This window comes from Lampris incognitus, chromosome 2, assembly GCF_029633865.1.
Source record: "Lampris incognitus isolate fLamInc1 chromosome 2, fLamInc1.hap2, whole genome shotgun sequence".
NCBI lineage: Eukaryota > Metazoa > Chordata > Actinopteri > Lampriformes > Lampridae > Lampris > Lampris incognitus.
The window spans coordinates 96,821,208-96,837,856 of NC_079212.1; the positions used below are offsets into that span (position 1 = coordinate 96,821,208).

Consider the following 16,649-nt stretch of genomic DNA (forward strand, 5'->3'; position numbering starts at 1 on the left):
AAGGTAAATTGCGCCCCCCCCCCCCCCCGAAAGAAAATTAGCACCAGCCGCCATTGCTTGCCACAGAAGGAATATTTAGTACCAGGTTTGAGATGCATTGTGCTCGGCATTACACCCACAAGTTGCAAAGATGGCAGAGGGTTACTAGTGGTTTGCTATCTTCAGTTCTACAGGGCTAAATAAAGATGTGTTTCTCACCTTAACTTTACTGCTTAGTTTGATCTGGCTCTAGCGCTGAACCAGCTTGTAGTCTTAAAAGTTGATGCGTGTGTGTGTGTATGAAGGAGGGAGAGGTAGAGAAAGAAAGATAGATGAATAAATAGACAGACAGATGGATAGCTAGATACAGATGTAGCAGAGACATACGTAGGTTAGATACATACTAGATGGATAGATACATAAATAGATACTTTATATGAATATGACTTGGCCTGAAAAAACCGTGCCTGGGCTGTCTGCCCTCATCCAAGTTACGCACGCTTGTAATTTTGTCGTTTCTCGCTCCGTTTGGACAAATGACACATCGGCGTGTTTTTCTTGTTTCTCGGCCGTCGCTCCACATCGACTATCTGGCTCCATCTCCTCCTCCTTCCCTGTACGAATGGCAAAAAAAGGCACTGCTTAATTTTTCTCAGTTTATGCTGGAATTGTCTAATCGGGTATCGGGTGCAGGTGTATCAGAGTAGTTTTACGAGTACGAGTGAGTACATGAGGACAGTATTAGACCGATACCCAATACTGGTATCGGTGCATATTTATCATTTTCCCATAGACGTAAAACCAAAATTAATCTGGACTCAATCTAAAATGTTAACGGTTATGGTTTTTGAGGCCCGCTCCACAGTGGGTGTGGCAGTATAGATACACAAGAGACGAGAAGGAGATGATAAGAAATTTAACTGCCTGTATTCTTGTGTGAATATGGTTTAGGAGTGCAGAGTCATGGCATTGTGCGCCAGCAGTGCACATGCATTAGTGGTAGAGTAACGTTGCGTGTCCTTCTTAAAGGGGAACAACCCTGAGTCCACAAATTTGTGTTCTTGTTTTCATTGTTGAGGGGACCTCATTCAAAATCTTAGATGGAAAAACAGATTTAATATTTATAACTTCCTGGCTGAAGTATAAAGGTGCCCTTTAAACTAGGTATTTGTGTGTTCAGTGTTGGTGAACTCTCACAAACATGCGAGGCTAATAATTTTGAGGAAAAAATGGTAATTTGCAAGGAATCATTGAATTAATTGGCCAACTGAAGGACATCCAGGTGTGTGTGTGTGTGTGTGTGTGTGTGCATGCATGTGTGCATGCATGCGTCGTGTGTGCATGCGTGTGTGTGCATGTGTATGGTAATACATGTAATAAATTATTCATTTACCGTTTATTATTATTATGTCTTCTTTTGGCTTGTTCCCTGTTTCTCAGGGGTTGCCATTTATTGTTATTATTATATAATTTGTTATTATGTAATTTATTATTTATTATAATAAATTTGTTTAAAAATTATTTATCCATTTATTGTATATAATAAATTATCATTTATAATTATTATTTATAACACTTATATAATTATTAATTATATAATTATATAATATAATAATTCAGAATCATTATACAATTATTATATTTATAATAGTAATAATAATTATTATAATAAAATAAATTAATATAATAATAAATAAATATAAATAATGAAACAATACTGTAATAACCTGAACTGAATGTGCATGTGTGAATGTGAATGTGTGTGTACCTGCGTGTGAGTTGGTGTGCCTGTACTTGTTTGTGAGTGAATGAATGAGAGAGAGCTCCACATAGAGAGAGAAAAAGATTTAACATGCGAAGCATTTAACTAAGGATGACATAAAATAAAACGAGAGGAAAAGTAGCAGCTCAAACAAGAAAGAGTCATGGCATGTTCTCTCAAACCAAGGCAGGGCAGTGCAAAGGGGGGTGCTGTAAAACTTTGGATAAGTTGTGTTGTTATTTGATAGTCAAATAGACAGTCTTTAAGTGCCAGTACAGTAATTTTTCTGGCCTTGTTACATTTTTCTGTGAGCAAAAAGACTCAAGGCATTCATTTCTGTTCAAACTCCTCAGCTCTGTGCTCCACTCGTTTTCCTTTAAATTAGTCTCTTTTTGAAAATATCGTCCAACGTAATGGGGAGTACAGAAGAGAGGTGGAGAAGAGAGTGCAGGCAGGGTGGGGAGTGTGGAGAAGAGTGTCAAGAGTGATTTCTGACAGAAGGTACCAGTAAGCGTTAAAGGGAAGGTTTACAAGATGGTTGTGAGACCAGTTATGTTATATGGTTTGGAGACAGTGGCACTGACGAAAAGACAGGAGGCGGAGCTGGAGGTGGCAGAGTTGAAGATGCTAAGATTTTCATTGGGGGTGATGAAGAAGGACAGGATTAGGAATGATTATATTAGAGGGACTGCTCAGGATGGACGGTTTGGAGACAAAGCAAGAGACGCGAGATTGAGATGACTTGGACATGTGTGGAGGAGAGATGCTGGGTATATTGGGAGAAGGATGCGGAATATGGAGCTGCCAGGGAAGAGGAAAAGAGGAAGGCCAATGAAGAGGTTAATGGATGTGGTGGGAGAGGACATGCAGGTGGCTGGTGTGACAGAGGAAGATGCAGAGGACAGGAAGAGATGGAAACGGATTATCCGCTGTGGTGACCCCTAACGGGAGTATCTGAAAGTATTAGTCGTAGTAGTAGTTTGGAAGTATCAAAAAATAAGAGCTTCTGGAGCTGAACAGCTAGAGTCAGGCTGTAGGAGGGTCAGTCGTTGCATATGTCCATTGCACAGATGTGATGCGTTACTTCCTTCTTGCATGGTCACTGGTATGCAAGCAGAGAAACATACACGCACATATACAGTACATAAATGAAGCACTGAAACCTCGGCTACACACTGAAATACAAAGAAACATGCAAATGTTGGCCAGTTGTGACTCACTAGCCTCCTGGCAGAATTACAAAGGGGGATGGGCAGAGATTGCCTTTAAATGTGTAGGCGTAAGGGTGTGAGTGCATGTGTACACAGACATATGTCAACTCGGTGCATTTAATTTGCATCCTGTTTGTGTGTGTGTGTGTGTGTGTGCGTGCCCGTGCTTGAGGTTGGATGAATTGAATTATACTGCTTGTTTTTGTACAGGAAGTATAGTGTTCCACCGTGGTTTCAACATTTCATTCCTTTTTCTGCCTCAATAATGTCAACGTTGTCATGCATATTGATTTGTTGTTAACACAATTAAGCGAGATCAGGCAAAGCTTTGCTGGGTTTTGCTAATGAACGGGGCCCCTCACTCCACTAACCAGACTCTGCAGACCTCATTAGGATCACCTCAGCTACTCTGGGTTGACAGACAGATGGCTTGTATGTGCGGGGCATGTTATATCTCTGGCTACTGACCACACTGCTCTAAAAGCACACGCTAATACATGTTTGCCTCTCTCTAGTCATTACTGTATGAAACCAGTCTCCTCGATGACTTCCCCAGCTCATTGTAGGTGGGCAAATCTAAATAATACAGAGCTACTGTCATGCAACATGGTTATTCATTGTCATGGTTTCTTTCTTTTTTCAATTAATTAATTAATTTAACCCCCCCCCTTTTCTCCCCAATTGTACTTGGCCAGTTACCCTGTTTTCCGAACCGTCCTGGTAGCTGCTTCACCCCCTCTGCCGATCCGGGGAGGGCTACAGACTACCTGCCACATGCCTCTTCCAATACATGTGGAGTCGCCAGCCGCTTCTTTTCACCTGACAGTGAGGAGTTTCGCCACGGGGACATAGTGCGATGGAGGATCAAGCTATTCCCCCCAGTTCCCCCTCCCCCCCCAAATAGGCGTCCCGACCGACCAGAGGAGGCGCTAGTGCAGCGACCAGGACACATACCCACATCCGGCTTCCCACCCGCAGACACAGCCAGTTGTATCTGTAGGGTATACCCGACCAAGCCGGAGGTAACACAGTGATTCAAACCGGCGATCCCCATGTTGGTAGGCAACAGAATAGACCGTTAGGCTACCCAGACGCCCCCATTTTCTTTTATTTTGAAGACAACCGTTGTGTGGGTATGCTCAAGAAGACCTGTTATTGCCATTGTCTTTTCCTTTCAGAGTGACATGCATAACCTTTCACACACTTACACCCATATGGATCCAAAAAGACATGCATATAGATATACATACAAACACACACACACACACATATGAACCCAAACACACAGTGGCCCTACGCAGTGATTAAGTGAAGAAAACAATATGTTTCTTCACATCTTCACAGCCATAACAATGGGTATTATGTTGTTATGTTCTGCTGAAAAGCAACGGAGTCAGGTAGAAACGAAACCTGTTTTTCATGGTTGGTCAGTGGTTCAGCTTTGAATTCATGGGCAGCCATACCAACATGTACCCTGGCTCTGCCAAATGACGTAAGCTAAACAGGTGTGGGCTTAGCTAGTACCTGGATGGGAGACCTCTCAGGAAAACTGAGTTGCTGCCAGAAGTGGTGTTGGTGGGCCAGTAGGGGGCAGTCTTCCTTCTGGTCCTAATAAAAACAACAAAAATCCCAATGCCTCAGTGCAGTGATGGGGACACTGTGCTGTAGGAGATGCCGTCCTTCGGATGAGACGTTAAAACCGAGGTCCTGACTCACCGTGGTCATTAAAGATCCCATGGCACTTATCGCAAAGAGTAGGGGGCTCCCTGGTGTCCTGGCAAAATCCCCAACCTGGCTCTCACCATCTGGCCACTTAATCATACCCCCATGTAATTGGCTCAATGGTTCCTCCCTCTCCACCTCAAGCTGATGTGTGGTGAGTGTTCTGGCGCAAAATGGCTGCCGTGCATCACCCAGGTGGGCGCTACATATCGGTGGTGGTTGAAGTGAGTTACTCCCTTCAATGTGAAGTGCTTTGGGTGTCTAGAAAAGTGCAATATAAATGTGATGATGATGATTATATTATTATTGTTATTATTATTATTAACTAAACTAGGAAAAACGTGCTACACAATAGTGTGGTAAAGCATCACATGGACATACCGTGCCTTCCTCTAACTCACTACATCCTGTCCAGTTGATTAATAAGAAGGTCAAAGCTTAAATCCTGAGATCAGTATTTATGTTTAATTGTTTAACACCTCTAGTTGTATTGGTGTTTGACCACTCAATATCCCACCAATCCATTGGAAATAAAACAGAGGTGCTTGTGTTGTTGCATCAGAACTTTCTCCTGCACCAAAAAAAAAAGAAAGAAAGAAAGAAAAAAAAAAGCGTGGTTGAACTTTGGTAGTTTGTGCTGTTGGTGTTGCAGTGTCTTTTGGTTAAGGTCTTCTACTAGCTTAATTTGTCTTGTCTTCTGGTTAGCCACAACTTTACTCGATCTAGCTGCTATCAGCCTGGTTCTTTTGCATTTGGCTGCCACGTTAAAGACAGAAAACATTATGAGCCTCGTTGATTTCTCCTTGGAACAATAGTAACCAGTAAAATGGGCAACAACAAAAATGTCCATGATCTGGATATTCTTGGGTGATCTTGTTTTATATATGCCAGAGATATAAAGTATCTAAGTGGAGTTGTGTTTGTACATGAATTCAGGATTGTAGCTTTAAGCGATCGACGGATACAGTAATAGCACCGTACATGGAATAAGGTGGCATTGAAGTTTCCTCAAAGGAGTGCAGAGACCATTCAGTTCATATAAATTGTGCATCCACACTGTGTAGGCCTATGTAGACACAGAGCTCACATATAATACACATTTGAAAAGCCACCCTGACACAGGCTGTACTGTTATTTATTGTGTAAACCTGAAGGAGTAGGCGGTGAAGAACCACTAAATGCTGGCTTGCCCTCACCCCCTGGCTTGCCTGGACAGCAGTGACTGATCTATCCAGACAGGGGAAAGGAAGAGAGTTAGCTAGCGAGGGACAGAGCATGGGGGAGGGAGATAGCAAGTCAGAGGAGATAGAGGGAGATGTGGTAAGCTCTATATATGCCTGCTCATTGTGTACAGAATAAGATACAAAATGGCATCACAAAGTCACTTTGACAGTCAAGTGTTATTTTTGGCTCATACATTGTCACATGGTCAATCAGTGGAGTTTCACGGTCGTCTGCCTCTTGGTTTGCTTTGAAATGTTTGCTGTTGTATGCGTTGGCTCAGTGTGCCATTGATTTGTTCTGCATTTCTGTGTGTATATTATTGAAAGCAATACTTGCAATAGCTTGTAGTTTATTGTTGTGTTGTCTCTGCCACAAAAGACTCTGGTAATCCTCTGCTGTCAACCATGAGTGATGTCACTCTGACTCATGTGACTCTAGGCCGGCTGCCACACACACAGATGTGCCTTTTCAAACATCTGCAATGTATAACCTCTCTCTACATAGTTGGCCATCTACTCAGGAAATATAGGGAACTGCTCATCTGACTGGTGATTTTTTTTTTTGTGTGTGGTATTTTTCCACATTTTTCTTCCCAATTGTACTTGGCCAATTATCTTATTTTCTGAGCCATCCCGGTTGCTGCGCCACCCCCTCTACCGATCTGGGGAGGACGGCAGACTACTACATACTGATGATATTCCTGCCTCTGTTCTGAAAAAGGCTTTGTTCTCTTTTGAACTGTACCCGAATACCACTGTCATGGCATAGAAAGTCCAGTCAGGAGTTCCTATCATGAACCACTTAAAGCTTCTCTTTCAAGACTGGCTTGCAGTATGGTGCTGCTCTATAGAATGCCCTCACACCGGGTTTGTCTTAGGCTGTACACTAAAATTACATGAACATGTGAGGAGTATAACTGACACTGTTTCCAGGCCAAATCCTATTGAGTGAGCCTATTGGGTCTGCTGTTTTGTGCAATGGCACTTCACATTACAGTTTGGATCCTGATAGCCTTGTTTCAAGACCACCAAAGGCAAGACCAAGCCCACACCAAGTCTTTAGGTGGACGAGTTCAATTCAAGTCCAACACTTTAAGGTGGCAGGTCTAACTCAAGAGCAATAACGTAAGATCAGTTGGTACAAAACTCATGCAAAGACTGACACCAGAACAGCGCAAGTCCAGTTTAAAACCATGACTGTGACTATAATCTACCATTGTAGTAAAATTCAAAACTTGACTGCTCTGTAATTTTCCATTGTTTCTGAGACATAAATTCATAATAATGAAGAAACAGATTTCATTGCACTTTATTGTTCTCCTCAGGCAGAGTTTGACATTCATTTCAAAAGTAAAACAAGTAAGTTGAAGTCACGTACATGACCAGTTTTGAAAACTTATCATGAATCTGCACTGTCCAAGACTGAGTCAAGACCAAGTCATTATGCTGTGAAATCCAAGATGAGACTGGGACCCTCAAAATGCGGACTCAAGACTGGACTCGAGACCGAGTCCACACTTGAGTACTACAACCCTATAACCTGAGGCCCTGCAGGGCAGTCTCTATTACCTCTAGGTTATCCTGTGTCCCAACGCCATGATCACTTTCATGTTGGAGTAGTGCAATCAGCCTTAAAGCAGAAACTTTACAGGATAGTGTAGTACCATGCCATGAGCCCCTCCTCACTCTTCAGGATACTTTTATAGACACCTTGTCAGTTCTTTCCCTTTATTCTCTATGGAGCGTTACAGCTGTGAGATGTGATGAATGAGCAAATGTGTTGGTATTTTGGGGTCAGGAATATAGCGGGATTACCTTTTAAACTGAGTTTACTTTAAACTCCTTCTCAGTCTTTTCAGTGGCATTCCCTACAAGCGCACAGGACAGCTACACTATATGTACAAAAATATTGGGACACCTGGCCATTACACCTACAGGAGCTTTTATGACATCCCATTCTAAATCCTTAGGCATTAATATGGAGTTGGTCCCCCCCTTTGCAGCTATAACAGCTTGCACTGTTCTGGGAAGGCTTTCCACAAGAGTTTGGAGTGTGTCTGTGGGAATTTTTGTCCATTCATCCAGAAGAGCATTTGTGAGGTCAGGCACTGATGTTGGACAAGAATACCTGGCTCACAATCTCCGTTCTAGTTCATCCCAAAGGTGTTCGATGGGGTTGAGGTCAGGGCTCTGTGCAGGCCAGTCAAGTTCTTCCACACCAAACTCACCCAACCATGTCTTAATGGACCTTGCTTTGTGCACTGGGGCACAGTCATGCTGGAACAGAAAAGGGCCCTCCCCAAACTGTTCCCACAAAGTTGCAGGCATAGAATTGTCCAAAATGTCTTGGTATGCTGAGGCATTAAGATTTCCCTTCACTGGAGCTAAGGGGCCTAGCCCAACCCCTGAAAAACAACCCCATACCATTATCCCTCCTCCACCAAACTTTACAGTTGGCACAATGCCGTCAGACAGGTAATGTTCTCCTGGCATCCGCCAAATCCAGACTCGTCCATCAGACTGCCAGACAGAGAAGCATGATTCATCACTCCACAGAACACGTTTCCACTGCTCCAGAGCCCAGTGGCAGCGTGCTTTACACAACTCCATCCGACGCTTGGCATTGTGCTCGGTGATGTAAGGCTTGCATGCAGCTGCTCGGCCATGGAAACCCATTCCATGAAGCTCCCGGCACACAGTTTTTGTGCTGATGTTAATGCCAGAGGAAGTTTGGAACTCTGCAGTTATTGAGTCAACAGAGCGTTGGCGACTTTTACGCACTATGTGCCTCAGCACTCGATGACCCCGCGGTGTGACTTTATGTGGTCTGCCACTTTGTGGCTGAGTTGCTGTTGTCCCTAAACACTTCCACTTTTCAATAATACCACTTACAGTTGACCGTGGAATATCTAGCAGGAAAGAAATTTCACAAACTGACTTATTGCAAGGGTGGCATCCTATGACAGTACTACGCTTGAATTCACTGAGCTCTTCAGAATGACCCATTCTTTCACAAATGTTTGTAAATGCAGACTGCATGGCTAGCTGCTTGATTTTATACACCTGTGGCAATAGGTCTGAATGAAACAAACACCTGAATTCAATGATTAAGAGGTGTGTCCCAATACTTTTGTACATATACATAGTGTAGCTGCTGTATTTTTCTTGCATCCTGCAGATGATGACTCATGAGTGTTGTGTATGGGCCTGGCTGAATTTTTCATAGGTTAACATTTCCATTATCTGCCTAGGTCAGTTATACACGGGAATGCACTGCTTAGCGGGTCGGCATCCTTAATCATTCAGTGAGTTGCAGTCTGAGAGTGTGCGAGATGAACTGAGTTGTGCCTGTGGATGTGAACATTCACCCTTTGGCAAGGCAGAGAGACAGGATGTTTCCAGGCGTGGATGTTGAGGGGGAGTATGTGTGTTATGTGTTTTCCTCTCATGCATGGCTTTATCTATTGTTATACGCTAACATGGTATCTGGCTTGGTAGACATTTGTTGTCGAAATTTGCTGATTATCACTCTTGTTATGAGATCAGAGCACTACCCAAAAGGAATAGTTCATTTTTTTTTAATCTATCCCTATTTTATACTCACCAACCTTATAGAATATAGGAAAGTTTCATTTTCACAGTCATCCATCCTTTTCTTCATACTGGACTCGTAGCTCCATCATGCCAACTGCAGTTCAATGCAATTAATGGGGGGTAAATGAACAACAATCCTTGCTCAGTGCAGAAAACAACTACAAAGTTCAGCCAAAGCTATCATGATACTACAGTAGTCCATCATAGTGAATTGGAGCGGTGATTTAAAAAATTTAACATCACTTTTATTGCTTATTTTACTAATTATTCTTTGCTTCGTTTTGACATGGTGGAGAGACTGCTGTCGGTAATTGCTTGTAAATAACACGGTAGGAAACCACTGTAACTGACCATAAAAAATATGACCGTACATGTTCAAAATGGCCGCTCAAGTCGCTATGATAGACTGCTCTAGCATGATGTTAGCTTTTATGAACCCTGGGGTTATTTTTTTGTACTGAACAAGAATTGTGGATTTTCCTCCTTTAATTGCGTTGAACTGTAGATGACACACTGTGTGTCCAGTAAGGAGAAAAGGATGGATGATTGTGAAAATGAAACACACCCGTGTAGCATGTATGAGCGGTAAGTGTAAACCTCTATAAAGTTTCCCGACTGCTCCTTTAACCTTCATCCTTCAAACTAGGGGGCGTTTGTTTCAAAACAGAAAATATAATTTCTTCATCAGCCGAAAGCCACCATACTGCCGCCTGCTTGCCTGGTGTGTGTGTGTGTGTGTGTGTGTGTGTGTGTGTGTGTGTGTGTGTGTGTGTGTGTGTGTGTGTGTGTGTGTGTGTGTGTGTGTGTGTGAGAGAGAGAGTAACGGGCACCTTGGAACATTTTGCAGCAGCTGAGGTGAATTTGTAAAGGAGCATGCTACAGTTAGTGTCTGTACAGTGCAAATAAACTGAGATGAGTCAGAGATATTTATAGTCTGCTCCAAAGGCCCTTTCTTTTTCCTCTATATGTCTCCTTCCCTGTTGCCCCCCCCCCTTCTCTCCTTCTCTTTCTCTCTCACTCTCTTTCTGCCCCTCTCTTTTTATCTTACTCTCTCTCTCTTTATTTTTGCTGGCCTGGAGTAGCAGTGCAGCTTTGGTTATGAATGAATAAGTGCCTGGCTCATCAACAGGGGATGGCTGGCATTTTCTGTTAAACGTTCATGCTTGTATGAACATGGGGCTGACTGTAGTATAAACTGACTGTAGTATAAACTGTATGGAAGCCAAACGTGTTATACTTGCAACTATGCTGGCATCATTAACATGTCTTTGTCATTTAAAATGCCCATATTCAACTGATAGTATTGAAAATATTGCAGAATATCGGGGGCATCCGGGTGGCGTGGTGGTCTATTCTGTTGCCTACCAACATGGGGGTCCCCAGTTCGAATCCCTGTGTTACCACTGGCTTGGTCGGGCGTCCCTACAGACACAATTGGCCGTGTCTGCGGGTGGGAAGCCGGATGTGGGTGTGTGTCCTGGTCGCTGCTCTAGCACCTCCTCTGGTCGGTCGCGGCGCCTGTTCGGGGCGGAGGGGGAACTGTGGGGGAATAGCATAATCATCCCATGCACTACGTCCCCCTGGCGAAACTCCTCACTGTCAGGTGAAAAGAAGCGGCTGGTGACTCCACATGTATCGGGGGAGGCATGTGGTAGTCTGCAGCCCTCCCCGGGTCGGCAGAAGGGAGTGGAGCAGCAACTGGGACGGCTAGGAAGAGTGGGGTAATTGGCAGGGTACAATTGGGGAGAAAAAGGGGGGGGATCCAAAAAAAAGTTGCTATATAAATAAACTCTTATTTACTTGCTTATATACCCCAGGCGATTACTGGACGCCTTTTCAAATGTTTATGTTTCTCGTTCTTACTCTTTTTCAGTCCATATGAATTAGCGTGCATGCTATCTGCACCCTGCAGTCTGAAGTGAGCTCGGTGGTGAAGCGGCAGCCATAAGCTTGACTCAACCTTTTACTTCGCTCACAAAGGGGCCCGTCTTCCTTACATTGGGCTAAGTGCTGCTCTCAATCAGCAGTTAACTGTTAGCAAAACAAGCCCTGCAGCACACAGTCCCCCTACACTTATGATGTCCACGGAGCGGTGGATCAAGGACCCCCTAAGGAAGACTGTCTAGTTATGTGTGTGTGTGTGTGTGTGTGTGTGTGTGTGTGTGTGTGTGTGTGTGAGTGAGAGACATAAAGAGAGAATGTCATGCTGTGCAGTGTATTGTGGGTATTATGTATAATATGAATGCTGGGGGCTTCCCATATATAAAAGGTTGGCAGACTGTATCTAATACATTTACAATTCACTCCCTTTATATTCCCTCTGGCTGTAAATGAGACATGGGCAGGTATAGTGTTGAAATAGTAAAAAAAAACAAAAAAACAACAACAGTGTGATTGAAAAGGTACCAAAAAAAAACAAACCCACAAGGCGGTGTGTGGAGTGTCTGAGCTGACTTGCTCTGTCTAATATATAATGGATGAAATGGGCCTCACTCCTGTTTCTTGTCTCCTGAGCGGACCCAGGGCTGTCCTAAACTGCTGAGTCACACAGTGGCCGGTCCAGCTCATGAATATACACACATCTCCTCTGCCGATACACCTGTCTCAGCTAGCAGCTGGTCTCTTGTAGCCCCCCTCCTGTCGTTGAGATACCGCCGCTCCCTCGCTATGTGAGGTCACTCAGATGGCACTTCCTGCCTCTCCCCCGGTCAATCCCTGCTTTTCGGCCCATTGTTCCTGTGTTTGCTTTGCCTTTGAGAAACACCCTGATAAACACACAATGGGTCAAATTTGTCTGTGCCTTATCATGCATCTCACAGTTGTGACTGGACTTGGATGTTTAGACTTCTCTAAGACTATGCTTCTCTCTTTTTCTCAAAAGATGGTACCATCCTCCAGTGCAGGGCATATCTTTTTTTTTGTTTTCTTAAATGTATTTCTAGTTTTTCCCCTTATCCCACCCGATTAACCCAATGGCATATGGCCGGAACTCTTGTCGAATAACTCCCCTGGCTCACGTTTCCACAGGAAGGAGATAGTCGTAACACCAGTTTCCTTCAAACTCATGTCGGCTGCTCTCGCTATTTTACACGCTGAAGCCTCGCATGGATTGCATCACCTTCAGGCTGCGAAGGAGGCGTAGGGAGAACGCTTTCAGTTGCTTGGCTGCAGGCGCCCGGATAGGCCAGAGGGGTCGCTGGAGAACGACGAGTACCCGAACACTACACCGATCTACACCCACTATCCCTCGGGTAAGGGTGGCCTAATGAACGCCTTACCCCGTGGACACTCTGGCCGTGACCGGTTACGGCGTGTCTGGGATACGAACCTCCCAGCCACATGACGAGCGGGTTGCAAGAACGGCAGAATATCTTTTGAGATATGTACCCAGTGGTTGAAAGTTGTGGTCACTGAAAGCTGATAGTGTACAAATCAGGTCTATGCAGTATTTTCTGGGGTATACTCACTGAAAAAGTGAGTAAGTCAGTGAATACTGGGATGGCATCCAGCGTTTCACCTGTGCCACCGTCCATAGGATGGGGAATGGCATCCGATGTAAAATTTTGCCAAACCAGTATGCGGATTGACAAGACCATACCGGATCAGTCGAGGCTCCATGCTGGATTGGCTGAGGCCCGGTTTAACAATGGCCGTTATTGGTGCTGTGCCCTCACAGAGTACCGACGGAAACTGAAAAATCTGCTGTGGCGACCCCTGACAAACAGGGAACAAACCGAAAGAAGAAGAAGACTCACTGAAAAAGTGTGTGGTCAGAAATAACACATCAGCCCTAACCTAGGTGTGAGATGAGAAGGCTTTTGTTTACCAACTAGACATTTTATGGAGAGGGAATATGCATTCCTCAAAATAATGTACTTTTAAAACAGACAAACGTGGTGAAATTATGGCATTTTGCTCTACTGTAAGATAAGACTTAGTCATAGGTGCCTTCAAAATGCCGATCTGCGGAGGCCTGCAGACTACCACTTGCCTCCTCTGATACATGTGGAGTCGCCAGCCGCTTCTTTTCACCTGACGGTGAGGTGTTTCGCCAGGGGGACGTAGCACGTTGGAGGATCACACCATTCCCCTCCCCCCCTAACGGGCGCCCCGACTGACCGACCGACTGACCAGAGGAGGTACTAGTGCAGCAACCAGGACACAGAATCACATCCGGCTTCCCACCCGCAGACATGGCCAATTGTGTCTGTAGGGACGCCCGACCAAGTCAGAGGTAACACGGGGATTCGAACCAGGATCCCCGTGTTGGTAGGCAACGGAATAGACCGCTACGCTACCCGGATGCCCCCAACTTTTCTTATTAAAAATAGATTGAAACTTTAAGTGTTGATATCAACTTGCTAGAGATGCTTGTACCTCAATATTCTGAAGAATAAGCAGGTAGTCATGCAAAAACACAGAACCTCACCATCAAAGAACTGGCTAATTTTTCTTTGGGTTAATTGAGGAAGATCTTGCAGTCTTCAAAACAAGATTTTTCATTTCATCATGGTCGTTTATTTTTCTGTCCGAATTTTACACATGGGTGTGATGGGTTACATCCAGGGTGTCTCGGCCGAGCCAGGAAAGTCACCCTGCTCATTCTGTTGTACAAACGTCTGGTTTGCTAATCCAGAAACATCCCCTGTGTGTGTGTGTGTGTGTGTGTGTGTGTGTGTGTATGTGTGTGTGTGTGTGTGTGTGTGTGTGTGTGTGTGTGTGTGTGTGTGTGTGTGTGTGTGTGTGTGTGGGGGCACATGCATGGGTATTTGGGCATGCCCATATCCTGATGCTTCTTTCACCGGTGTCGCGTCAGTACTATTGGTACTGATGTAACAATGAGCGTCTCTTAAATTTGTATTTTGTCTGTCTTTCCTAACTTCCTGTCACTGTCAGAGTCATCCTCTCTCTCAGTGGCCGTAGAGGAATCAGGAATATTTATTTGTCATTTGATTCCATGCACCTGCACACATGAAATGAAACTAAATATCGTTTCCCCCCAGCCCACAGCAGTGCTACACAAAGACAAAAACATCCAAACTACAAGAACACATATATCCAACATATCAAACAAAACAAAAAATCACTGTCCAAGAGAGCGAACGCCCGGATGACTGTTGGACTGCCGGTCTACGTGGGCTAGCGGTTAGCTTAGCCTTCCCCACTTCCGCGTCCCGTCAGACCACCCTCGGTGATTCCTGCTCGAGCGCAGCTCCGGGCAGGGCCGTGGTCCCTGGGCCCACCGGACACGGCGGACCAGGCTCCCCCAGCTGATCCAATGCCAGCTCATCTCTGTGTGCATACATACCGAAGATACTATATCACCTGAGTTACGTCTGTTTGTCTCAATGGGTCTTGGCGTGAGGTTCTCGGTCATTAACAAGGTCTGTGCTGTGCGTTGTCTCTTCTCTCCGTGTCCACAGGAAACAGTTGAATATGCCTTCCTCATCATTTTTACAATCGAAACCTTTCTGAAGATTATCGCCTATGGTTTGGTGATGCACCAGAACGCGTATGTGAGAAACGGTTGGAACATGCTGGATTTTGTCATTGTCGTCATTGGGTAAGTCTCTGGGTTAACCTGATCCGTTTTCTTTTCACTTTGTCCATTCATTAAGATGTTGTAGATAATACCAAGTCCCTAGAACGACGTCATAAAGCCTAACTGAGCTGATTCAAGAGATGTGCCAGTAGAACTGAAATAGCTCAAACTCAGGTCGTGGGTTTCTGTTATTCCAGTGCAGGATTAGGATTTGCTCTGCGATCTCTGTTTGGCAGTTGCGGTGTACAGTATTTGTGAGACAGGCAGACAGTGTTATAAGTTTAAGTTGCTTAAGCCTTTTCTCCAGCACCAAAGGGCTAATAGAGACCCTCATACACCCACAGAATATGACCCAGAAAAGACAGAGAGAATAAATCAGAGCTTTACCACCACTGGAGTGAGTCACCATCTCGCTATACTTCATCTCTTCTCCACTCTCCCTCTCCTCCTCCTCCTCCCTCCTTTCTCTCTCCTCTTTCCTCTCACGGACTTTTTCCTCACCGTCTCCCGTCCTGCTGCGCTCTCCGTCTTGGATTTTCTCTCATTACCTCCCCTTTCCATTTTGATCTCTGAAATCGTTATATTTCATGCTCTGCCCTTCGCCACCTCGAATCCCCCTCGCTTCTATCTTCTGCACGCTCTCGTCTTGTTATCTTCATCCCTATCGCCGCCTCTCTTCTCCTCTATCTCCCTTCCTCTCTCCCTCCTCTCTGTTGCTCTTCTCTAATATGCACAGTCCAGTGGGTAGGTAGGTCAGATCTCTGTCTGCATGCAGCATCCAGGGCTGAGCTGCCATGCAGTCAAATGCAAAGACCGCCACCCCTGCTACGAGCAGTGGCTACTGCTGCTAAATCACTGAAATGGCACACAAAGATAATCCTGTCAATATCTGATATCTAAATATAGCCGTGTCCGTATAGCGCTGAAATCAGCACATAAAATCCTGACGGAGGTCAAAGTGTTGTTTCGTCCATATGTTGAAAAGCTTCACTAGTCTCCAGTGTGTAGTTTTTTTTATCATTGCCATATAAAAGGTGATAATGACAATTTAATTAGGTCAACGGGTTTATATTTCGGAAATGAAAGTGTAAATAATACAAGAAAAGCAACTTTTTTTTTTTTAAACAAAGGCTGCCAGGACGTCCCCGCATCAGAGCAAACCCTTCTGGAAGGGAAGTGTAAAGATGACTTCAGATGGCCATTGAGCAAAAGAGATGATGAAAAGCAGAACAAGCGGATGACAAGAATTGGCGAAATGTCTGTTTGATAATGACATTGCTCTACCGCCAAGTACAGAATTGAATGTATTTTTTTTGGGGGGGGGGGGATTCAATTTCCTATACGATTGTAACAGTGACGTTCATTTGAAAATGAATAGTGTTTTATAAAAGCCTCCGCACCAGGCGGTCAGGGACTCGGTATAGCAGCAGTCTGAGTAGGCTGTCTTACAGGCCTTAAGTACCCCTTGCAGCCCCTATTGGCAGCTCTATTCAGTTTTTTCAGTGCACGGTCCTTTTCATGCACAGCTTTGATGTGATGTGCTGAGATGATTTCCCCTCCTGGCGAGGTGCGGGACGTCTAACCGGCTGTAATAAAGTGTCCTCTTTCCATTGCAA

The 16,649-nt window shown here is 44.6% G+C and overlaps 1 protein-coding gene across 1 annotated transcript in view; it reads left to right on the forward strand.

Annotated features, from left to right (window-relative positions):
- The window catches only part of cacna1da (calcium channel, voltage-dependent, L type, alpha 1D subunit, a), an 87,813-nt gene that overhangs the window by 18,704 nt on the left and 52,460 nt on the right, over positions 1-16,649 (forward strand). Inside the window, exon 3 of the mRNA XM_056302150.1 lies at positions 14,915-15,054. Within this exon, the coding sequence (XP_056158125.1) occupies positions 14,915-15,054 (140 nt within the window). The remainder of the gene's footprint in view (positions 1-14,914; positions 15,055-16,649) is intronic.